The 23,946-nt window shown below is 56.5% G+C and overlaps 1 protein-coding gene across 2 annotated transcripts in view; it reads left to right on the top strand.

Moving 5' to 3' along the window:
* Positions 1–22,096, top strand: part of OSBP2 (oxysterol binding protein 2) — a 139,022-nt gene extending 116,926 nt beyond the window's left edge. The window contains exons 4-14 of one of the 2 annotated variants that reach the window (XM_062182270.1): positions 7,150–7,342; positions 7,849–7,966; positions 9,347–9,410; positions 9,577–9,723; positions 10,288–10,533; positions 11,434–11,554; positions 12,022–12,125; positions 12,195–12,290; positions 12,369–12,553; positions 21,583–21,815; positions 21,954–22,096. In XM_062182270.1, coding sequence (XP_062038254.1) covers positions 7,150–7,342; positions 7,849–7,966; positions 9,347–9,410; positions 9,577–9,723; positions 10,288–10,533; positions 11,434–11,554; positions 12,022–12,125; positions 12,195–12,290; positions 12,369–12,553; positions 21,583–21,815; positions 21,954–22,096 — 1,650 coding nt within the window. Of the gene's footprint in view, positions 1–7,149; positions 7,343–7,848; positions 7,967–9,346; positions 9,411–9,576; positions 9,724–10,287; positions 10,534–11,433; positions 11,555–12,021; positions 12,126–12,194; positions 12,291–12,368; positions 12,554–21,582; positions 21,816–21,950 lie in introns of both variants that reach the window. The other variant, XM_062182271.1, reaches the window with a different exon arrangement.
* The last annotated feature ends 1,850 nt before the right edge of the window (positions 22,097–23,946 follow it).

Genomic DNA, 23,946 nt, shown 5'->3' with positions numbered 1-23,946 from the left:
CCAGGCCACCACACCTGTGCTCGCTGGTGTGGCCTTCGACAGGGCTGGCAGCTCATCTGCCCACTCTTCTAAAAATTGAGACAGAGAGCTGGTGCTGTGACTTAACAGGCTAATCCTCCACCTTGCGGCGCCGGCACACCGGGTTCTAGTCCCAGTTGGGGCGCCGGATTCTATCCCAATTGCCCCTCTTCCAGGCCAGCTCTCTGCTATGGCCCGGGAAGGCAGTGGAAGATGGCCCAGGTCCTTGGGCCCTGCACCCCATGGGAGACCAGGAGAGGCACCTGGCTCCTGGCTTCGGATCAGCATGATGCGCCGGCCACAGCGGCCATTGGAGGGTGAACCAACGGCAAAAGGAAGACCTTTCTCTCTGTCTCTCTCTCTCTCACTATCCACTCTGCCTGAAAAAAAAAAAAGAAGAAGAAAATTGAGACAGAGAAAGACAGAGAGAGGTCATCTCCATGCACCGGTTTACTCCCCAAAATGCCCACAGGGGCCAGGGCTAAGCCCAGCCAAAGCTGGGAGCAAACAGCTCTTACCAGGTCTCCTACCTGGGTGGCAGGGGCCCAAGGACCTGAGCCACCCCCTGCTGCCTCCCAGGGCGCAGCACTGGCCAGAAGCTGGGCTCCAGGAGCGGAGCTGGGACTCAGGCCCGGGCACTGTGACATGGGGTGTGGGGTCCCAGCTGGCGTCAAAAACTCGGAGCCAAATGCCCACCTCACATGACCCCGCCCCCCCCTTCTCGTTCGCCTACTTTGAAGATCAAGTAGGGGACTCAGAGACGTGCTGGGGCTGCAGCCACTGTGAGCCCACCGCTTCTGCCTGCCCTCCCCCCGCAGCGCCCCCAGCCCCACTTCACCGCCCGCCCCGTCCATGGCCCGTGGTGCCACGTGGACTCTGCCACCGAAACCTCTTGCCCGTCCTCCATGCAAAGACGGGCCACGGTCCCCCTCGCGGTGCCAGCCTCCACTGCCTGCCTGGCACAGAGCCCAGCACGTGGGAGGAGCAAGGAGAGAATTGTGAACGAACATGGGAGCGAGTGAATGAATGAATTGCTTAGTGCCTGGCACGGCTCCCTGGTGGATCGGTTCTCGATTCTGATAAAAGCCAGCGCAGCAGATCCGTTTGGATTACTGCTTTGGGTAACAGCGAATCAGCTTGTCGTCTAGGAGACAGCTCTCTGCACTGGTAAACGGCTTTGGGTTCAGAATGAGCCTTGAACCCCAGCGTGGCCCTGCACAGGGGGCTGTGTCCCCCGTGTCAGCGCCGGGGAACCGGGGTCACGGGCGTCGTGGAGTCGCACTGGGTCTGACACGGGGGCTTGTGTTTCGGATGTTAGCTCTCCAAAACGCGGGTGGTGAGGACCTGGTTTTCTTCTGTTTTTCTTGGAAGTTTACCCAAGGGCCAGGCACGTCTTCTGCCTGTGACTGTCACTTCTCACCACCACAGCTTCGCTGTCATTGTCGTCATCATTCCCCCAGAGACGTGGGGCCCAGGGGATCCCGTGGAGCTCCCTGGGGCGACCCCTGCAGTGGAGAGAGGCCCCAGGGGGCTGGCTCTGGGGCCCTTGGGGCAGGTTCCTGGCCAGCGGGCCGCTGTCCTGCTCTGACAGCTTGCTCACTTGGGGCCTGGAGAGATGGGTAAAAATAGATTCCAGAACTGTCCCCAATCGGCCGGCAAACTGGCAGCCAGCTGGTGCCGGTTCCTGTGTGCGAGGGGGTAAAGTCTTCCGAATGTGGAAGGGACTATTTTTCAAGTGGTAGCGGGAGCAGAAGGCGAGAAGTGCGTCACAGCGGGGAGCAGCCGGAGGGGGGTGCGGGGGGCGGGGCAGTGCTCAGCCAGGCTGCTTGGCCGGCGGGGGGGGGGGGGGGGGCGTCCTTCGTGAGCCAGCCCTCCTGTCATGGCGCTAGGGGTTGTCATTCCAGCTCTGGGAGGCCTACGTGTGGTGGCCTCTGGGCTGGGCAGGCCAGGCCCGCATCTGTGACGCCCCTCCCCCTCCGTGCGGCGTGTTTGAAGCTCGGTGCTCCTCTCAGTGGGAGGGAAGGGGAGACCCCCGCTGACCTGGCTGCAGCCCCTGCTGCGGGAGGGGGCTTGGGAGACCTCAACTCTGCTTTCTTCCCCATTCGCCACCTCCGGGACCCCCAGGCCAGTGAGAGGTGGGGGTCCGCAGGGATGATGACCACATGAGGCTCAGCATGGTGGGAGGGGACAGAAGGGTCTCCCCCACCCCAGGAGCCTGAGGGCAACCACGGGACAGATGCCAGATGCCTGGTGCACCCGATACGGGTGGAAAGAAGGTACCTGTTCCCACGCCCCTGCACCCGGGGCTCCTGGGACCTGGTGTTTTGTTTTTTTTGTTTGTTTGTTTGTTTTTTAATTTGACTTGTAGAGTTATAGAAAGTGAGAGAGACTGAGAGAAAGGTCTTCCTTCCTATTGGTTCACCCCCCAAATGGCCGCTACAGTCGGCGCTGTGCCAATCCAAAGCCAGGAGCCAGGTGCTTCTTCTTGGTCTCCCATGCGGGTGCAGGGCCCAAGCACTTGGGCCATCCTCCACTGCCCTCCCGGGCCACAGCAGAGAGCTGGACTGGAAGAGGAGCAACCGGGACTAGAACCTGGCGCCGCAGGTGAAGGAATAGCCAAGTGAGCCACAGCGCCGGCCCTGAGATCTGTTGTGTGCGCTGGTGGCTGGAGATAGAGCCAATCATACCGTATACACCCCCTGCACACTTGGCCACCTCCTCTGCCGCCACCCCAGTGTCCAGCAGTGCGCTGGGACACTGTGTGTTCCATCTAGGACAGAAGTAGCCTTGGGCAAGACTCATGGTTTCTTCGCAGCAGCTGGAGCCTGGGCTCACAGGGGTCTGGCTCCTCGGACCCTCCCTCCTGAGGGCTGGCGAGGCTGCTCCAGGCCACACGCAGGCTGGGGAGGGGACCCAAGTCGGCTGACCCCGTGCCCTGCTCGCCTGCCCGTGCCAGGGGGGCAGCGAGGTCATTGTCAGGATTAGGATTAGGAACAGCAAACGCGATTAGTTTCTTCCGCTCCCCAGGATACAGCTGGGCGGAGGCTCCCGGCTCAGGGGCCGTCTCTGGCCCACGGGATGCTTGTTTCATCCAGGTGGACTTCTCGGAGGGAGAAGCCCACAGGTGGGCAGGGCAGCCCCGATCCAGAGGCTGCCCCTGGTTGACCTGAGCTTCGCAGTGCTCACTCCACCTTGGGGCAGCTCCCGGGGGCCTTCCCCATGGAGGTGGCACTGTACCCTCCCTGCAGCCCTGGGGGGTGAGAGGGAGGGGCAGGGACCCCAGGCTGAGGACAAGGAACCCCGATGGATTACAGAATCAGGGACTCTGGGAGGCCCCAGGACCTGGCCCGTTTGTCCTGAGGAGGTCTGAGGCTTGCCCGTGTGGGACCCAGACTCTGGCTCTAGCTCCCCAAGGGACTGCTCGTCACCTCTCCTGGCCTGACACAACATAGAGTACGATGCAGGCAGGCAACTAGGGTCAGCCTGACTCTCCACCTGCCCAGGGCTAGGGACCAACACGCTGGCACCAGAGACAGCTGCTGGGAGCCTGCAGGAGACACGTGGCGCTGTGGGCCCTGGCTGGGTCCCCAGGAACCTCCCCGCTCCCACCCGCTGGCCCCCTCTGCCAGGCCCCTGGCCTAATCCAGCTTAGCGCACAGCCCACAGGGCAGAGCCCAGCTCAGCATTCCGGGGAGGGGGGGCGGGGCCGGGCCAGGCGCTGCCTCTCCCCTCAGCGCGGCCGGCATGGGGCCTGGAGGAGACCAGCAGCAGCCAAGGAGACCCTGGGAGCTGGGGATGGACTCCAGGTGGGTGCCTCGGGAGTAGGGGGGCAGGGACAGGGTTCAGGAGGTGACCAGGGTGGCTGATGTGCTGCGGGGCCCTGCCCCCAGCAGGAGCAAAGGCTCTGGGTCCCACCATGTAAGCCCCTCAATATTAGGGTCCAGCAACCTTTCGCCTTGACCCCCCTCTCCAGGTGAGCACAGTGCCCAGCCTGGCCAGACGTGGCCCCAGCTGCCCCAAGGGATTTGACTTCCTGGATCCCTATGGATGGCGTGGCCATGTGTGGTTCAAGCCTGTGCTCTGGGGTGAAAGATGCTGAGAGCCAGTCCCTTCTTCCCAGAGGCCAGGGCTGGTTCTGTGGCATGGACAGGGCTGTTCCCAGCCATCTTCATGAGTGAGCATCTCCTGGGAGCCCAGCCCCACGCCAGGAGAGTCACGGATCCCACCGCATCCCTGCCCTCAAGGGCTCCCAGCCAGCCGTGAAGATCCAGCTTCCAAAACAAACCTGCAGCTCTGGCTCCATGCCCTGGGAGGCACGCAGGTGCACAGGGACTCTCAATCCTGGCTCCACACCTGCTTGTGGCCTTGGACAAGTCTTGCTCACTCTAGAAACCAGCTACCAGGATGCCCGAGTCGGTGGTGGGGGCGGGTGCCTCTGATGGCCCTGGGCCCCAGTCGGCAGGTGGTGTGGGGGAGGGGAGACTGGCATCAAAATAACCAGGTGGGTCGGAGATTGAGCTGGTGAAAGGGCAGGAAGACAGGATAGCCCGGAGATGACGCTGGCCGGGATTTGAGGTCAGACGTGGGGGAAACTCGATGAAGGCTCGCCTCTCCCCTGCGGGAGAAAATGGTTGTTTCCCCAGGAACAAGGAAGGGAGAAAGATAAGGAGCTGAGTTCATCTTTGCTTTTGCTGCTAGGAAGCCCAGACATGCCTTGTGGGAATCATTCGCGAGACCTTGGGCTATTGTTTTGTACTGTTGTTAGCTGGCTGTGTTGTGAAGTCTTCACTGGCGTGAGTTAACAAGAGAGCAAAGCGCCCAGCTCACGGACAGAGATGGTTACGCGGCTGTAGCAGGTTGGCTGGCCAGTGATGGAGCAGGCACTGTGGGGGCACAGCAAGCAGAGGCACCCCAGGACCAGCAAGGGCTCAGAGGCTTAGGAAGTGTCTGTTATCTCTGTGTCATAAGGCTCTGTGTTCACAGCCCTGGCCTCCACACCCTCGCCCTAGAGGGGACGGTCAGTGGGGCCCGTGCTTGGCGGGGGCGGGGAACGTGGCCCCGGTCCCGTCCTGCTTGTCTTAGGATAGTGCAGAGTGTGCAAGGGGCAGTGGGCCTCATGGCTGGTGCAGAACGAGAGTGATCCCTTTGGGTCGCCACTGCTGTGAGGGCTTAGAGCCGTGAGGGAGGGACGGGGCAGGGAAGGGTTTGGCTGCGTCATTCTCGGGGTCAGGCCCGGAGCCACCCAGGCCCATCTCCCGGGTATCCAAGTTGCCTGGCAGCCATCGTGCCACACCCACAGGGGAGGAGCCTTGTGGATGACTGATCCACAGATAGCCCCAGACTCCCTGCCAAGCACAGAAGATAAGGAGATTGTCTTCCTTCTCTCAGGAGCTCTCTCCCTGCCCTGCCCCATTCTGGCTGTGCCGTGCCGGGAGGCGGGCCAACAGAAATCCCTGCTTGGGGGGGAGGGACTTGAATCCTGGGAGCTGCTGGGAACTGAGCCTCAGTTTCCCCCCTCGGTCAAATGGGGGCGATCCTGCTCCTGCCTGGAGGGTCTTGCTGGGTGAGCACAGGGTCTGGTGGACATAACTGCTCTCATCTCCAGGAAGACAGGGGCTTAGAGGGCTGTAGCAGCTGGGGCCAGACCCTGGGGCTTCCAGCTGCCAGCGCCATGTGCCTTGGTTTCCCCAGCTTCAGAGTGGGGGACTCCCCCTGCAGGAAAAGGGTGTGTGTGTGTGTCGGGGTGGGGGGGTGGATAGCAGAGGCTGGCACTCAGGAGGGCCTGTTAAATGAGTAACGCACTTGGGCAGGCCGGCCGCCAATGCTCAGGGACTCCAGGTGGGGTAGGTGGACCCAGGCAGGTGCTCCAGCGCAGAGCCAGGGGCGCCTGTCCACCGGTGTGGGGAGGTGGAGGAGCTGGCCCATCTGTCCTTGTCCCACTGCCCTCAGTCCCAGCCCCCTGGTTAGGGCATCGCTTGGCCCAGAAACTTCCAGGACACCGCTGACTTTTTGGGATTTCACAGGAGCCGAGTTAGACAAGTTAACCGGACTCAGATGTGCCGGTGCAGTAGAGGCCCAACTGTGGCAAGGCTGGACAGTGTCCGGGGGTGACCCGCAAGATGGGAGAGCAGCAGCAGGAGTTAGCAGCCAAAGGCATGAGCACTAGGTGCTGGAAGCCCCCCCCACACACACACACACCAGTCCCGTCCGTGCTGACAGCCCCTGAGACGCCGGCACGTTGTCACGGTGGCACCCCGGCCCCGTGGCACAGGTGAGGGTCTGCGTGCCTGTCCCCCTCCAGGAACTGGACGGTGAGCGACACGTGTACGTGGAGGCCGGCAGGTGCTCCACATTGGCCTCTGCAAGAAGGGTTGGGAAGGGAGGGCTTGGGTGGGGCCACAGAGGCAAGTGTGGCCCCTCCCACTGAGCTAAAGGCGACACCCAGAAAGGGCAGAGCCCCCGCCACGTCCCCCCACATGGACTTCACCGCCCTCCAGGGCGAGCTGAGGCCTGGGCAGAATGACCGAGCCCTGCTGCCTCCGAGGGTGGCCGGCCCACCTGTGACCCTGGGCGTCAGGGCAGGCCACAAAGGGGAAAGTCCTAAAACGCCGAGTTCCATGAGACGAGGTCCAGTCTTGGTTCTTCCGCCAGGCTACGGAGCAGGATGTGGCACTTCCTGCTGAAGCCGGAGACTGGCCCGAGCTGCCGGTGGGGACAGGGCTCGGGGACAAACACTGGGCCCAGCGCAGTGAGGATCCAGAACCCAGCCTCCTCCAGCTCACAGGAGGTGCCGCAGAGGGCACGGTGTGTGGACCAGCACACCCAGAGCACAGCGCCCTCCTGACGGGCATCCTGGCTGTGGCCAGCCAGGGCGGGTGCTGGTCCCCAGGCTGGTTCTGAGACAGCCGGGGTTCCCACTTCCCAGGAAGCCAGAGAGGGCAGTGGATGAGTCTCCGACCTCCCCAGCGAAGGGAGGGGAGGCTGGACAGCTGTGGACAGCGGCCCTCAGGGGCCACTCACCGCCCCTGCGGCATGGCGTGCCCTGCGGGGTGTTTGGGGCTGGGGGAGGGGGCGGGGCAGACAGGCCCTTGCCCGGGGCGCAGGCTCGCATGGCCACTGTCCCCTCCGCAGGCCTGCAGGGACTTCCTGGAACTAGCAGAGATACACAGCCGGAAATGGCAGCGGGCGCTGCAGTATGAGCAGGAGCAGCGCGTCCACTTGGAGGAGACCATTGAGCAATTAGCCAAGCAGCACAACAGCCTGGAGCGGGCCTTCCGCAGCGCCCCGGGCCGCACCAACAACCCCACCAAAAGCTTCAGCGAGGGTGCGTGGGCGCGGGCTGGGGGGCTGGGGGGCTGGGCCTCAGGAAGATCATTGCGCTCGGCACAGTGTCTCTGCCGGGTGTCTCCTCCCCCAACCCCCAGCCACGTGACCCTTCACGTGCCCACGTTCGGGCCAGCTTTGGCCAACCCTGGCCTGCCCCTCCTGTGCCCGTCACCGACTGGCCTACCAGTCTACCCCCCTGCTAGGCTCAGCTTCTGCAAAGGCAGTCGGCCCAGCCGACCTCTCCACAGCAGGCCCCCTACCCCCTGGCCAGGGGCTGGGAGCTCCGTCAGAAAGGGAAGCTGGCCAGGGGCTGGACGGACCCACGTGCTGAGAGGTCAAGGGCGGGGGGGGGGCTCCTGGAAAGAGACACTGGAAGGAAAAGGTGACCCCAGCCCTGAGAAATCACGGGGAGGGGAGCCCTGGCTTGCCCCTGGACTTGGCTCAGGCCCGACGAGCCCTCTGTGTGAAGTTGCAAACACGCAGCGGCTCCGCACGTGTCTCTAGGAAGCCTCTTGACTCCCAAAGGAGAGGACAGTGAGGAAGATGAGGATACTGAGTACTTCGACGCCATGGAAGACTCCACGTCCTTCATCACCGTGATCGCCAGGGCCAAGGACGACAGGTAGGGCCCTCGCCAGACTGGGACCTGAGACGGCTCTGGTCTGGGAGGGGCCTCCCCAGGGTCAGCCTGTCCGGCCCTGCTCTCGGGCTCCATCTGGTCTTCTGTCTCCAGCCACCTACAAGAGCTTGGGGGAGTTCTTTAGGTTGTGTCTCCGGAGTAGTATTTTTGCTTAGATTCTGTTCTCAAATCCAAAATGCCTGAACCAGGTTTGCACCAGCATTTTAATTTGCAGCGGAGAACAGGCCCACGGGCTGGATGCAGTTCCAGCCGGGGGTGAGGGGCAGGGGTCCAGGAGGCCGCAGACGGGGGTCCCAGCCGCCTCCTCCATTCGAGGACAGACAGAAGCAGCGAGGAGGCCCTTACTTGCCGATGCCAAGCCTCTTTTCTTTTTTCATAAAACCCGCTCTTTTAGTTTCTCAGTGCACAGCAGCGACTGGGGAATTTGTTGGCAAGGACAGCAGTGCTGTCAGTGCCCGTGGGCGTGGCCGGGCCGGAGGGAGGAGCAGGCTGGGTGTAGCTTGTGGTCAGCGACCAGCAAAGTCCCCAGCCACTCCGTTTTTCACACATCCATGTGCTTTCTCCCCAGGACATGGCTTCCCAGATCCTGCCCACCCCCACCCCCCAGGGAGTACACCCTGTCCCCAGTGTATTCCTGGCTCAGAGTCAGTTTCTGCTTCCCAGTCACGTTTTAGGATTGCTCATGTCCTCTGTTAACATAGCTTGGCCGTGAACTTCCTCTCACTTTAGTACCGCAGTATCATCCCGCTGCCCCCAGCCCCCTGACCACCCCTCCTGTTCCTGGAGGCCCCAGGGGCCCGGGCTCTCATAACTGGGCAGTTCTCTCCCTCCGCTCAGGCCCTGACTGCCAAGGGCTCCGTCAAGCCCCAGCTGGCCATGGCTATAGCGCCCCCTGCTGCTGTGGCTGACTCTCCTCACCACAAATATTCACCAGCACAAGGTTGTGCCATACCCACTTCCAGCCCAGCAGACAGCAAGGACACAGCAGGGTCTGTGAGTGAAGGAAGGGCCCGCGCAGCTCTCCCAGAGCTCTCCCCCTGCACCTCAGCTTGCTCCTGGGTCAGCCAGTTCCCAAGAAGGGGGCTGGGTACAGGGACTCCAGCCAAGCACTTTGTTTAGCAGCAGCTACTGGGGCATCTGTGGGAGCGTGGATAGGTAGACTCTGTTCAAACCACTTCCTGCGTCCCTCAGTGCACACTCTGAGCATCCCGAACTACAGATTACCCCATTGGAGAAGCAGCCAAAGGGCAAGCGGTGCAGCCCCTCCGACCTCACCGTGAGGGTCTTGATAAGAGGCGGGCCGGGTTCCAGGGGGGCTGAGAGCTGTCGACGTCTCACCTCCTCCTCTTGTGTTTCCTGCAGAAAAGCGGAAGGTGGAACCGGTACGGGCTCTGTGGACTGGTCATCGACAGACAATGGCAGTGAGGTGAGGGGCCCCTAGCACCCCAACTGCCCTGGGGGTTCCTGATCTCTCCTACAGCAGTTCAGGCAGAGCCCGCCTACGCTCCCTGCCAGCAGCTGCCTTGGCGCTAGTCCCTGGGGGTGGGGGTGCGGGGGCCTCTGCTGACGGGCATGCCCGGTTCCTCCGGCAGGTACTGGACAGTGCCGCGCTTGTGCCCAAGGCTTCATCCAAAGTCAAGAGGCGGTCCCGCATCCCCGACAAGCCCAACTACAGCCTTAACCTCTGGAGCATCATGAAGAACTGCATCGGCCGGGAGCTCTCCAAGATACCCATGCCGGTAGGCAGCCTGGGGCAGGCAGTGCAGAGGGCCCCTGGGCAGTACACGAAGCCCGGGGCATTAAGGTCCTAAAGACTCCCGGGAAGCACGTAAGTATCCGATCCTTTGGCGTTGCCCCATCCTCCAGCGAGAAGGGACCCTCCTTGGGCTCAGCATGGAGACTCAGGACCTCACGGTGTCCCAGCTGCACCAGCTTGGTTTGCAGGGTGCAGGGCGAGGGGAGGGGAAGCAGGATCCCGCCCTGAGCCCCACCCATCCTGCCCCTCCACAGAGTGCTGACATCACATTCCGAGTCTGGGGAAGACCCGCCATCTGCTGTCCACGTGGGTCCCCATCTCTTCCCTGATCGATGCTGGTGATACAACAGCAGACGTCAGCCCTGGTCCTGATGGGGTTCAGTCCATGTAGTCAGTGTATCCCACTCAGCGTGCTGTAGGAGGGGCTGGGGAAGTGACGGGCATCAGAGGGGCTCCACAGGAAGACGCTGAGCAGGAGCTTCCCTGAAGGTCCGCAACAGCAGGGGTGCGGCGATGGCTGCCCGCCCACTCCCTCCCTCCCTCCCAGGTGAACTTCAATGAGCCCCTGTCCATGCTCCAGCGGCTGACGGAGGACCTGGAGTACCACCACCTGCTGGACAAGGCGGTGCACTGCGCCAGCTCGGTGGAGCAGATGTGCCTGGTGGCCGCCTTCTCCGTGTCCTCCTACTCCACCACCGTGCACCGCATTGCCAAGCCCTTCAACCCCATGCTGGGGGAGACCTTCGAGCTGGACCGCCTCGAGGACATGGGCCTGCGCTCCCTCTGCGAGCAGGTGGGGCTCTCGCTCCGGCCGGGCCGCTCCTGCCAGCCCGAGGTCAGAGCACGGAGCTCAGGGCCAGACACCCAGCAAGGCCTCTGGGGGCAGGGCCCTGGAGGAACAGAGTTAGGTCTGACGCAGAGGGTAGGCCCAGGCACTTCTCCTGACCAGGGATCCGTGGAGCAAGCTGGGGGGACGTTTGCTGCACACTGTTGGGAAGTCCAGGCGGGCAGAGCATGGGATCATCACTGAGTTGGAAGGCAACAGGCAGGAGGAGCTGGGACAAGCCAAGGCCCAGAGGGCCGGGAGCCCCAGTGGAGGCACCCCAACCTGGGCATGCTGTGGGAGAGGAGGCAAGCCTGTCAGGGCCAGCACTGAGCCCAGGCAGTGGCAGAGGGGACTGCTGTGATGTGGGTGGGGATGGTGGGAGATCAGAGCATGGCGGGTTTGCTGGGGCTTTGCATGTGAGGAGTGGGGTCAAGTCAGCAGTGACCTCGGGGTCCTTGGCCTGAACCTTTTAAGTCAGCAAACCTTAAATGCCCTCAGTGTGGAGGGACCAGGGAGTTGGGTCCTAGCGTAGGACCTTGATTTGCCTCCCACTCTGGAGCCACGGCCTACCTGTGCCAAGTCTGGGCCTCCTGAGATTCACACAGCACAATGGATGTCCCCTCCCAGGGAGGTGGGGAGGAGGGAAGGAGGAAGTGGACACTGAAACCCTTGGATTCACCGTGCTGGCCCTGAGGGCAGCTGCCTTCCTGCTCAGAGCACTGCCTTTCCTGGGGCCACCTTGGGTCCTCAACCACTTACAGGAGCAGGCCCAGCTGCTCCTGTGCTCACAGACCTGGGCGTCGAGCGGACAGGGCTGAACCCGTGGCTGGGGGAGGAGGTGTTCAGGTCCCACGGCTCTGGTCTCAGGTGAGCCACCACCCGCCGTCGGCTGCACACTACGTGTTCTCCAAGCACGGCTGGAGCCTCTGGCAGGAGATCACCATCGCCAGCAAGTTCCGGGGGAAATACCTCTCCATCATGCCGCTAGGTGAGCGGGCTCCCTGTGCGCCCTGGGGACAGGAAGGTGCTCTCTTCCAAGGGAGGATTCTGCGGACCCAAAAGCCTTGGTGAGGCTGGCATCGTGGCACACCTGCAATACTGGCATCCCATACTGGAGTGTCAGTTTGAGTCCGGCTGCCCCACTTCCAACCCAGCTTCCTGTGTATGCTCCTGGGAAAGCAGGGGAAGATGACCCAAGTGCCTGGGGCCCTACCACCCACATAGGAGGCCCAGATGGCATACCTGGCCCAGCCCAAGCTGTAGCAGTCATTTGAAAAGTGAGCCAGTGGATGGAAGATCTCTTCCTCTTTCCTGCCCTCTTTCAAAGGCCTGGCGTTTCCAGGGGAGACGACCTGGCTTGTGCTCTGTCCCAGTTGCCCCAGCCTGCAGGAATGCTCCTTCTGGGCCTTGGGGTGCTTGGGGGCCCTTAGCCTCTTACCTGCCCCCGGCCCCCAGGTGCCATCCATTTGGAGTTCCAGGCCAGCGGGAACCACTATGTGTGGAGGAAGAGCACCTCAACCGTGCACAACATCATCGTGGGCAAGCTCTGGATCGACCAGGTCGGAGGTGCCCCTGGGGAGGGCGCCTGGCCCGGGAATCGGTTGCTGACCACCACGCTCTCCCACCAGTCAGGGGACATCGAGATTGTGAATCACAAGACCCACGACCGGTGCCAGCTGAAATTCATGCCCTACAGCTACTTCTCCAAAGACGCAGCCCGAAAGGTAAACAGCCCCCTTCCCCAGGAACCCCGCGCCATGCAGGGCACACGCCTACGATGGCGCTGCCAACGTCCCCTGCAGGTGACGGGGGTGGTGAGCGACAGCCAGGGCAAGGCCCACTACGTGCTGTCGGGCTCGTGGGACGAGCAGATGGAGTGCTCCAAGATCGTGCAGAGCAGCCCCAGCAGCCCCAGCTCCGACGGCAAGCAGAAGACGGTCTACCAGACCCTGCCGGCCAAGCTGCTGTGGAAGAAGTACCCGCTGCCGTGAGTGGGGGCCAGGGGCCGGGCCAAGACACGGGGCAGGGCTTGGCGGGCAGTGGACAGGTGGAGGACCCCATCTGGCCAGACAGGAAGCAAGGGACAGGCACAGGAGGCTGGGGGAGTCCAGGCCTCCAGTGGGCACAGTATTGTGATGCTAACACCCCAGCGTGGAGCCCAGACACCCGACAAGTCCACGGGAAACTGTCGGGGCAGGGTTGGCTTCAAGCCGTTGATAGTACAGGGTGGGGTAGACACCGAACCTGAAAACAGATTAAAATGTGGTGTAGCAGATTCCAAAGAGAACAAAATAGACATTTTACAGAGGAAGAACAATTGAAATGTAGAGAATTTATCACCTCGCTGTAGACAGAAGCCATTACCAAACTGGAGCAGAGAGACAGGAAGCTGAAGGGATGCGGCCTCGCCCGCACGACCTCGAGTGAGGCCCTGGCAGGCTCTCCAGCGTCCACTGGGAGCTTGGTACTGGGCAGCAATCTGTCCCCGGACCTCCTGAGTCACCATCTGCACTTCCCCTCGGCCTCCTGGCCGCTCCCGCACACAGCAAGTTTGAGAGCAAAGTCTGGCCTGCTTCTTAATCCAGAAGGCCACCATCGCTGAAAAGAAACCAGCAGGGAATTTTCTAAATCTATACTGTGCCACTGTTAGAAAGCAAATCAGAGGGAGACTGCTGAGCAACCAGATATATAAAAATACAGTACTGCTGGCGCCGTGGCTTAACAGGCTAATCCTCTGCCTTGCGGCACCGGCACACCGGGTTCTAGTCCCAGTCGGGGCGCCGGATTCTATCCCGGCTGCCCCTCTTCCAGGCCAGCTCTCTGCTATGGCCAGGGAGTGCAGTGGAGGATGACCCAAGTGCTTGGGCCCTGCACCCCATGGGAGACCAGGAGAAGTACCTGGCTCCTGGCTTCAGATCAGCACGATGAGCCGGCCGCAGTGGCCATTGGAGGGTGAACCAACGGCAAAGGAAGACCTTTCTCTCTGTCTGTCTCTCTCACTATCCACTCTGCCTGTCAAAAAAAAGACAGCACTTTGTGAGAAGCCGCATCCTGAACACTTGTGTGCTGAAGCTCCCTGCGCCCGCAGGCCCTGGTCTCAAGGATGAGGCTGAAATCAAGGCACTCGCAGGCACACCCGCACTCAGGGATCTGAAACTGACCCCAAAGGAAAGGTGGAGCATGTGTGCAGATGAGTGAAGGACAAAACGAGCAGTGAGCGAAGCAGCGAGAGTGGGCATTCTGGCGGGGATTTAAAGTGCCATTGTGTAAGTCAGAGGGGGAGGAATGGACAGAGGGAAACTGCTCAAAGGCCCTGTGCTAACCAGGAGGACAGTCGGCATGCACAGGAACTTCTGGGTGTACGACGTTAAAAGGACCTCAAATATTGACGGGAAAATGCAATTAAAAAATAAGTTAATCTGCCTTTCAAATAAAAGAAAATTCGGGGGTAGTGGGATCAGGCTTGGTGCAGCTAAGTCACAGCATGGGGTACCTCTATCCCCTATCGGAGTGGCTGAGTTCAGGCCCCTGCTCTGCATTCCAGCCAGCTGCTACGGCAACCCTGGCTCAAGAAACTGTCCCTGCCACCTTCCTGGGAAATGCAGACTGAGTTCTGGGCTCCTGGTTTCTTAAAACTTTTGAAGTTTTTTTTTTTTTAAAGATTGATTTATTTGTTTGAAAGAGTTAGAGAGAGAGAGAGAGAGAGGTCTTCCATCGACTGGTTCCCTCCCCAATTGGCCACAACGGCCGGAGGTGCGCCGATCTGAAGCCAGGAGCTTCTTCTGGGTCTCCCACGCAGGTGCAGGGGCCCAAGGACTTGAGTCATCTGCTGCTGCTTTCCCAGGCCATAGCAGAGAGCTGGACTGGAAGTAGCAGGCCCCAAAATTTTCAAGTTTATTTTGAAATTCATACGTAGTTCTTTCTTAACATGTACTTTCCATGAGCTTTAAGCACCCTCATTTGTGTACTGTTAGCCACTAAAATAACACATTTAAATGGAACCCCAAAAGGAAAGGAAGTTAATAAAAAATGAGAATCGAGAGAAATAAAGGATGAAAATAAATTTTCAAGAATGAAAGTAAACAGATGAGAAGTGGGGTGGGTTAAGCTGTTGCCTGGGATACCTGCATCCCATTTTGGAGTGCAGGTTCAAGTCCCGGCCACTCCGCACTTCCAATCCAGCTTCCTGCTCATGTGCCTGGAAGGCAGAGGATGAGGAGCCAGGTACGTGGGTCCCTGCCACTCAGACGGAGTTCCTGGCTCCTGGCATCTCTAACAAAAACAAAACAACCTTGAGAGACAGAGCTCCCCCTCCCTGCTTCACTTTACAATTGCCTGCAATACCTAGGGCTGGACTGAGAGCCAGGAGCTCAACCTAGATCTCCCACATGGGTGACAGCAACCCAATTAAATGAGCTTCACCCCTGTCTCCCAGGGTCTGCATTAACAGGCAGCTGGGGTCAGCAGCCAGAGCAGCCGGGAATCGAACACAAGTGCGCGAACATGAGGCACAGGTGTCTTAACTGCTAACCTAAATGCCGTTCCAGCTTCTGGAGTTGTGCCACACAAAAACCAACAATGAAGACAGCACTGGGCACAGTGCTCTGAAAGGGGGAGAGGGAGGGGGGCATTTGTTGCTGCAGGCGAAATGCTGCTTGGGACACCCCCGCCCCATATCCTGGTGCCTGGCTTTGAGTCTTCACTCCACTCCTGATTCCAGCTTCCTGCCAATGCACACCTTGGGGGGCAGCAGGTGACGGCTCCAGTAGTAGAGTCCCTGCCCCACACACTGGGGACCCAGACTGAGTTTCCAGCTCCTAACTTTGACCTGGCCCAGCCCCGGCTGTTGCAGGCATTCAGGGAGTGAAACAGCAGGTGGGAGATCTTGGTCTCTCTCTTTCAAATAAAAGGGGGGAAATCTAAAAGATACTACAATAGAGACATGAAATAAAAATTAATGCTGGCCGGCGCCGTGGCTCACTAGGCTAATCCTCCAAGATGGAAAGACACGCTAAGTTCCTGCTAGAAGTAAGGGGGATCCAAGCAGTTAAAAAGCAGCGTACTGACTACTGGATTTTTTTAATCCAGATCATACTCCTTGTAAGAGACGCACAAAACACAGAGATGTGCAAAGGTAGAAAGTAGACGAGACTTACCATGAAAACACTGACTGAAAAGCATGTAATAGCTGTCATCAGTATCAGGCAAAATGGACTTTAGCACAAAGAGCGGATGAATTCTTCAAGAAGAGACCATCACTTTAAATGCTATAATAGCCTCAAAAATACCACAGCACAGACTGATGTGTAAGGGACAAACTGATAAAGGATCACCACAGTGGGAGATGGGGAGAGGAGATTTCACTATAGCCCTCTCACCTGCTGCCAGGTCGAATTGGAAATAAAGAGAAATACAGCCAGGATGAGAGGGAGATTAAAACAACAGGATATGCACAGCCTTACGGATGCAAGAATCAGAGAATGTGCTTTGTCTCAAGTATACACTGAATGTCATATACAAAAATTGGTTGGCTACTAAACCCTAGAGTCTCATCAGATTTACCAAGGTAGCACAGAGAACACATTCTATGGTAAGACGATGACATTAGCTGCAAACAAAATGACAAAAAAAAAAAAAAAAAAAGTCTTCTGCATGTTTGAGGAAAGAAAAAGTTACTGAATAATTCATGAGTAAAATAAGAAATTAGAATGGAAAACTTTAATACCTAGAACTAAGTGACATCAGAGACCTCAAAACTGGGTGCAACAAAGGACATGTGTGGGCCTTAAATAGTCTATAATTTTGAGGCTTAGTTTTTTCTAACTTTCCACTGTAAAAGAAAAAAAATTGAAAGAGTTCAACACAGCCTGAAGAAAGAAGAGAAAATACTTTTAAAAAGGAAATCAACCAAAAAATGAAAAAAAAGGATGTTTGATAAAGCCAAAAGTTGATTCCTTAAGAAAGAAAACTGACAAAAAGAAAAACTGCCGGTGAGATTGATCTATATGGATACAGAAATTAATAGAAAGTTTTTATGGGACAAAGTTTATCGAGATCATTAAAACTCTGGTCAAAAGGACAAATTCTTAGAAAAATATAACATAAGAACTAACTCTAGAAGAAGTAGCATGAATAGTCCTATAATAATTAAAGAAACTAAAGCAGTCTTTTTAAGTCACCACTGAGAAAGCACAAGAGCCAGAGCATCTTACAGGTGACTGCTACCAGATCGCCAAGACATCTGTTATTCCAGTTTCCGATAAAGGCTTCCAGACCTCAGGAAGAGAGAAAATACTGTCCTATACTATGATACTAACATAACTCCCAACCAGGCTAAGAAATGGGAACACAAAATGTCTACCTTCTTTCACTTAGGAACATACCTGAGCGCCCCAGCTCACTGTGGGCTGCAGCCCAACACTGTAAGTTGAAAACACATCCGGGACACCAAAGCCGCCCAGCATCGCGGTGTGCCGGTGTGCCGGTGTGCCAGTGTGGCAGCTCAGTTTACTTCCTCTGCCCAGCATCACACAACCACCACCAGACTGTATCACTCGCTGGGAGAGAGCGACAGTCAGAATCTGAATTATGGTTTCTACTGAATGTGTATTATTTACGCTATCATAAAGGCAGAAAATCATGAAGTTGAACCATCCTAAGTCAGGGACCATCTGTATTGCCAAATTACAAAATTAAAATCAGAAACTCCAGTGTAACACTTTAAAAAGATATCATTCTATAATCATGCTGAATTTACCAAGAATAATTTTGTATTCGAAAAATCCATAAATTACTGAATCATGTTAACAGATCTCAATAGATTCAGGGAAGTCTTTTCAAGTGCCTAAATACAAAAAAAGTCAGTTGCATTTCTGTAAACAGCCAACAACTAGAAAATGCAATTTAAGAGAAGGCATCTGGGGAGTGAACCAGTGGAAGGAAGACCTTTCTCTCTGTCTCCTTCTCATGGTCTGTAACTCTACCTCTCAAATAAATAATAAATAAAATCTCTTTAAAAAATGGAGAAGGTAATCATAATGCTTAGACCTGACAGAGAATTTATATTAAAAATACAGAAAGGGGCAAGCATTTGGCGACCTGCTGATTAAGACACCAGGTAGGATGCCTGCTTCCTGCATTAGAGCGCCTGGGTCCAGTCCCGCTGTGGGGCCGGATTCCAGCGACCTCCTAATACAGACCCTGAGAAACAGCACTGATGGCTTCAGTACTGGGGCTCCTGCCACCCACACAGGAGGCCTGGATTGGGTTTCCAGCTGCTGGCTTCAGCCTGGCACAGTCCCTGCTGTTACTGATGTGGGAAAGAAACTAGTGGAAGGGAATTCTCCTGGTTTGTCTGTTTGCTCTCTCTGCTTCTAAAACTTTTTTAAGATTTATTTATTTATTTGAAAGGCAGAGTTACACAGAGAGAGGAGAAGCAGAGAGAGAGAGGGATGTCATCCATTCACTGGTTCACTCCCCAATTGGCTGCAACAGCCGGAGGTGTGCCAATTTGGAGCCAGGAGCCAGGAGCTTCTTCTGGGTCTCCTACACGGGTGCAGGGGCCCAAGGACTTGGGCCATCTTCCACTGCTTTCCCAGGCCACAGCAGAGAGCTGGCCTAATCAGGACTCAAACTGGTGCCCATATGGGATGCCAGCACTGAAGGCGGCAGCTTTATCTGCTACATCACACTGCTGGCCCCCTGAAACTTTTAAAATAAAGACTACAGAAAGAGTGTTTTGTCACAACTGAAAATAGTAGCTTTTAAAGAGACTATTTAAAGACCTTCTTACGAACAAATAGAGTAAAAATAATCCAGTGGAGAAAATACTGAGTCATGAGCAAGAATTTCACAGCAGACAACACGTACGGGCAGTCACAGGAAAGCCCTGATCAACACCACTTCAGGAAAATGCAAATCAAGATAGCGGGATCCCGTCTTCATTCAGTTAACCAAAGGGGAAAAGGCCGACAATACCGGGTGTAGATGATGCATTAATAAAATGGGCCACACAAGGACCCACTGAGATGGTGCCACATACCGAGGATTGGGATTGTTCCAAATCTGCCTCTGTGCCTAAAGACCAGAAACAGACAGAGCAAAAAGATGACAAGATGCTAAATTTAAATCCAACCTGTCAGGACAGGTGGAGCAGCCCTAATGCAAAAATCTGAAAGCCAGAATGCTCCCAAATCGAAACACTTTGAGCACCCACATGATGTCACAAATGGAAAATTCCACACATGATCTTATGTGAAGAGTCAAGTCGGAACTCAAGCACAGCAAGAATCTTGCATAAAGCTACCTTGGACTAAGTGTGCAAGGTGTGTATGAAACGCACATGGATTTTGTGTTTAGCCCATCCCCCCAAGGTATCTCATTATATATATGCAAATAGTCCAAAACCTGAAATCTGAAACATTGAGTGCCAAGCATGTCAGAGGAGGGCTATTCAACCTATGATTACATTAAGTGTCCCTACTGGGGTATATTATTCAGAAACATTTTTAAAAATCTATATGTGGTCTACAACAGATACATCTAAATAAGACAAAGATTCGAATAAAGAAATGAAAAGAAGTATGTCCTTATGAATACTAGTGTGGGGCAGGCATCTGACCTATACGGGAGTGCGTGGGTTTGACAGGGGCCTCTAGATCCTGTCTCTAGCTTTCTGGCTAACGCAGACCCTGGGAGGCAGTGGTGACGGCTCAAGTCATTGAGTTCCTGCCACCCATGTGGGAGACCTGGGTTGAGGTCCTGCATCCATCCTCAGCCAGCCCCAGGCACCGTGGACATTTAAAGAATGAACCTGCAGCATAAGAGACCAGTTACACATAGGTCAAAGACCTAATGGAAACGAGACGTATCTGCAATCAAAGGCTAATGACAGAAATCACAGCACAAGTGCTGCGAGTCGGCTGAAGCAGTACTTCTGACACAGAGTTCCCAGCCTGGAATGGTTCAACTCACAGCTGTTTAAAATTTTACTATGGCACAAAAAATAACACTCAGCCAAATCTATACTTCAAATTTTGACTTTTAATTTTTTTCTTTAAAAGATTTACTGTTTTAAAAGATATTTATTTACTTGAAGGGCAGAGTCACAGCAAGAAAGGGAGAGACAGACAGCAATCTTCTTTCCACTGGTTCACTCCCCAGATGGCTGCAACGGCCAGGGCTGAGCCAGCAGCCAGGAACTCCTCCCAGATCTCTCATGTGGGTGCAGAGGCCCGAGTTCTTAGGCTATCTGCCACTTTCCCTGGTACAACAGCCGGGACTTGAACTGGTACCAGGAGGCAGTACTGGGTGTTGCAGACAGCAGCTTAACCCACTATACTACAACATTGGCCCCAAGATTTATTTATTTAAAAGGCAAAGTGAGACAGAAACAGAGATTTCACATCATTGGTTTACTCCCCCAAATGGCAGCAACATCTGGGCCTGGGCCAGGCCAAAGCAGGACCCTGGAACTCCACCAGGTCTCCCACGTGGATGTCAGGGGCCCAAGCACTTGGGCCATCTTCCGCTGCTTTCTCAGGTGCGTTAGCAGGGAGCTAGATTGAAAGCGGAACAGCCAGGACTCGAACTGGCACTCCTATGGGATGCCGGTGTCGCAGGCAGAGGCTTAACCCGCTGCTCCCCAGAGCTGGACGCCTCCTGAGTTTTGATCTTTTTCCCAGATATGATGCTGGGCAATGGGCGGCAGCCAGAGCTCCTAGTCAGCCCAGCAATTGTGAGGAGACACCATGAGTACTCTGTGTGCCCTGTGCTGCCAGTGTTGTCTGGATCTAGGTATTCAACAAACTACCTGAGACAGTCAACATTGACTGTAAAATATGCTTTGTGCTGGCTGATGCTGCCCCAAGGCAGACTAAAGGAGGTTGGGTGTATTACATCCATCTCCAACTTACAGTAATTTCAATTTATGATGGATTCACTGTAAATCAAAGAGCCACCTGCATTACAAAAGAAAAGAGGGGCCAGCGCTGTGGCATAGCGGGTCAAGCCACTACCTGCAGTGCCGGCATCCCATATGAGCGCCAGTTCGAGTCCCAGCTGCTCCACTTCTGATCCAGCTCTCTGCTATGGTCTGGGAAAGCAGAAGATGGCCCAAGTCCTTGGGTCCCTGCACCTGCATGGGAGACCAAAAGAAGCTCCTGGCTTCGGATTGGCCCAGCCCTGGCAGTTGCAGCCAATTGGGGAGTGAACCAGCGTTTGGAAGATCTCCCTCTGCTTTGGCCTTGTAACTCTGCCTTTTAAATAAATAAATCTTAAACAAGGAGATGAGGTCAGGTTGTGGCGCAGTGGGTTAAGCTGCCACCTGTAATACCAGCATCCCGTATCTGAGCACTAGTTCAATTCCCGGGGATCTAGCTTCCTGATAATGTGCCTGGGAAGGCAGTGGACGATGGTCAAGTATCTGGGCCCCTGCCACCCACACAGGAGACCCTGATGGAGTCCCAGACTCCCGGTTTCAGGCTGACCCAGCCCTGGTTGTTGTAGTCATTTGGGGAGTGAACCAGCTAATGGACGGTATCTCTCTTTTTCAAATAAATCTTTTTTTCAACAAAACGTTAGAAAAAGAACAGCAGAATGAACCCCCACGAAGTAGAAGGAAGGACTATAAAAAGTAAAATCAGTAAGGCAGAGAGACCTAAGATAGCATCAACAAGGTTTGGTGTTCAAGCCGTGAGTAAAACGGACAAGTGCTGTCCTACAAGGAGAGGCCCCTTTATGAAGCTAAAATACGGGCAACGGGGGCACTACATCCCAGACAGCAGCACTACTAGTGAGGGCGTTAGGAAACCGTGTTATGCTGATCTGGTTTTCTGAACTGGGTGAAGCCGATAAATTCTAGAGAAGTTAAATGTAGCAAAACTGTTGCAGGTCAGTGAGGTAAGGTGCAGGCGGGTTCATCCCGGTGGCCACTGGGCCAGGGAAGGCATGAGCCCTGGATGCCCGGAGCTGGGTGGAGAGGGGGCTGCCCGGAGACACAGTGCACTGTGGCCACAGGGAGAACGCAGAGAACATGTACTACTTCTCTGAGCTGGCCCTGACCCTCAACGAGCAAGAGGAAGGCGTGGCACCCACCGACAGCCGCCTGCGGCCCGACCAGCGACTGATGGAGAAGGGACGCTGGGATGAGGCCAACACCGAGAAGCAGCGTCTGGAGGAGAAGCAGCGGTCATCCAGGCGCCGGCGGTTGGAGGCCTGTGCGCCCGGGCACAGCTGCGGCTCAGAGGAAGGTGAGGCTACACAGGAAGGGCGCCCTGGGGCAGGCAGAGGGTGAGAGGGAATTGGGGGGGGGGTGTCTTGTGGGGACGGGGCGGGTGCTCAGGGCACAGGCCGCTCGCCCAGCCCCGGCCCCTGTGCCCACCCAGCAGAGAAGGAGGCGGACACATACGTGCCGCTGTGGTTCGAGAAGAGGCTGGACCCGCTGACCGGGGAGACGGCCTGCATATACAAGGGCGGCTACTGGGAGGCCAAGGAGAGGCAAGACTGGCACATGTGCCCCAACATCTTCTGAGTGGCGCCCCCTGCGCAAATATAGGCGGTCCACCTTTGCTGTAATGCACTCAACCTAGTACTGAATGCCCACCCCCTCCCCACCTATTTCCTTGACTTTTTTTTTTTTTAACACTGTGTGGGGGCTCGCATCTTGGAAGGAGGAAGGGCTGACCCAGATTCTCTCCAGCCCCCAGGTGCGCTGGGTCACCCGTGCCCCTTCTTTAGGGACTTGGGCTCCCACGGGGACCCCAGCTCCCAGGAACCACAACTCAGGCCTGCTGGCCCGGGCCATGGGCTGCGCAAGTCACCAGCCCCCAACCCAGGGAGGAACTGGCCCCTCCTAGGGAGCCTCTTTTGACTTTTTTAGGAAAAAAAAAAAAAAAGTCTGCATTTCTTTGGAGCCCTGACTTTGGTAATCTATTTTTAGTACCGTCTTCAGCAGACAGCTTTCCAAGTGTGCTCTTGCCACACAACTGCCCGGCAAGAACCCCTTCTTCTTAAGACACTGGGAGCCAGACCCTGTGAGTGGGAAGCACTCTGTAGCTCAACATTGGAAGGACCCTGTTTATGTCTGGGCCGCCCTCCCGCCAGGGGCCCAGGCCCCACAGAGAGCAGAGAAGAACACATGGAGTCTCCTGGAGCTACGGCTCCCTGTTGGGGGATGCCCTGATTGGAGGACAGCCACCCCTTCCTTGCCTAGCCTTGGCCGTGCCGGGGCAGCTCCCTGGCCCCAAAGAGGCCAGGAAGGGCTGGAAGGCAGGGCCTGCAGGTGCTCCCCACCCCGAGAAACAGGTCCCCAAGTCAGCAATAACAAACAAAACCCTCAGTTCAGCCTGGGCTGGTGACCCGGGCGCCAGAGACCCAGCATCCCACCTCACCCTCAGGGGGCTCCGGGATGCCCCATCTCTGTGTTCCCTGAACTCTTTGCCTAATTTATATATATGATATATAAATATATATAAAATAGCTATTTTGCTTAAATTTCTATGGTACATGGAAGTGATAAAAGGATGAAGACAGGGCACACCTGTCTGAGTCTGGCTCCTGACACCTGTGCCCTGCCCCCCACTCCCCATCCCCTTCCAGAGTGGGGAGCCCGGCCTGCGGGGGCCACTCCTCCAGCGCTCGGAACCCCCACTCCAACCCTCCCCACTTCAGTTTAGTCCTGGAAGTTCATCACAGGAGTTTCCTTTCTACTCCACAATGGATTTTGTTTTTATATAAAAAAAAAAAAACAAAAGTGAAAACACCAACGTGTGAAATGCCTTACGATGCCCACTCTAGAGAGACGTGCGGGGCAGGGTGGGGCAGCCCCGCTGGGCCTCCCTGAAGCTGTGGAATGTACCTCTTCCCAACACTGTTTGTGAGCAAGCACCTTTTAACCAGTAATAAAAACAAAAACCACCACCTTGGCTTTGGAGTCTTCCAGCAGTCTGCCCTGAGGCTGTCTATAGCTAGATGGAGAAGAGCTGACGCAGGACAGGCGGTGCTGGGAAAGGAGCCTGAGGCTTTATTCTGCTCAAGACCGGGCGGGGGAGGTCACGTGGCAGGGGCAGCACCATGCAGCCAAAACCTATGCAGAGGAGAGGGGGCAGGGAGGTGGCACAGCTCTGCCAGGGTCTGGCCTGATGTTGTCTGGCCCCTGGACACACCTGAACCCAGATCTCCCCAAGAAGTGGTTTTGTTTTATTTTGTTTTGTTTTTGACAGGCAGAGTGGACAGTGAGAGACAGAAAGGTCTTCCTTTGCCATTGGTTCACCCTCCAATGGCCGCTGTGGCCGGCGCACCGCGCTGATCCGAAGCCAGGAGCCAGGTGCTTCTCCTGGTCTCCCATGGGGTGCAGGGCCCAAGGACTTGGGCCATCCTCCA

The sequence above is a fragment of the Lepus europaeus genome, chromosome 23 (genome assembly GCF_033115175.1).
Source record: "Lepus europaeus isolate LE1 chromosome 23, mLepTim1.pri, whole genome shotgun sequence".
Lineage (NCBI taxonomy): Eukaryota > Metazoa > Chordata > Mammalia > Lagomorpha > Leporidae > Lepus > Lepus europaeus.
This window is presented reverse-complemented; position numbering and strand designations above follow the sequence as displayed.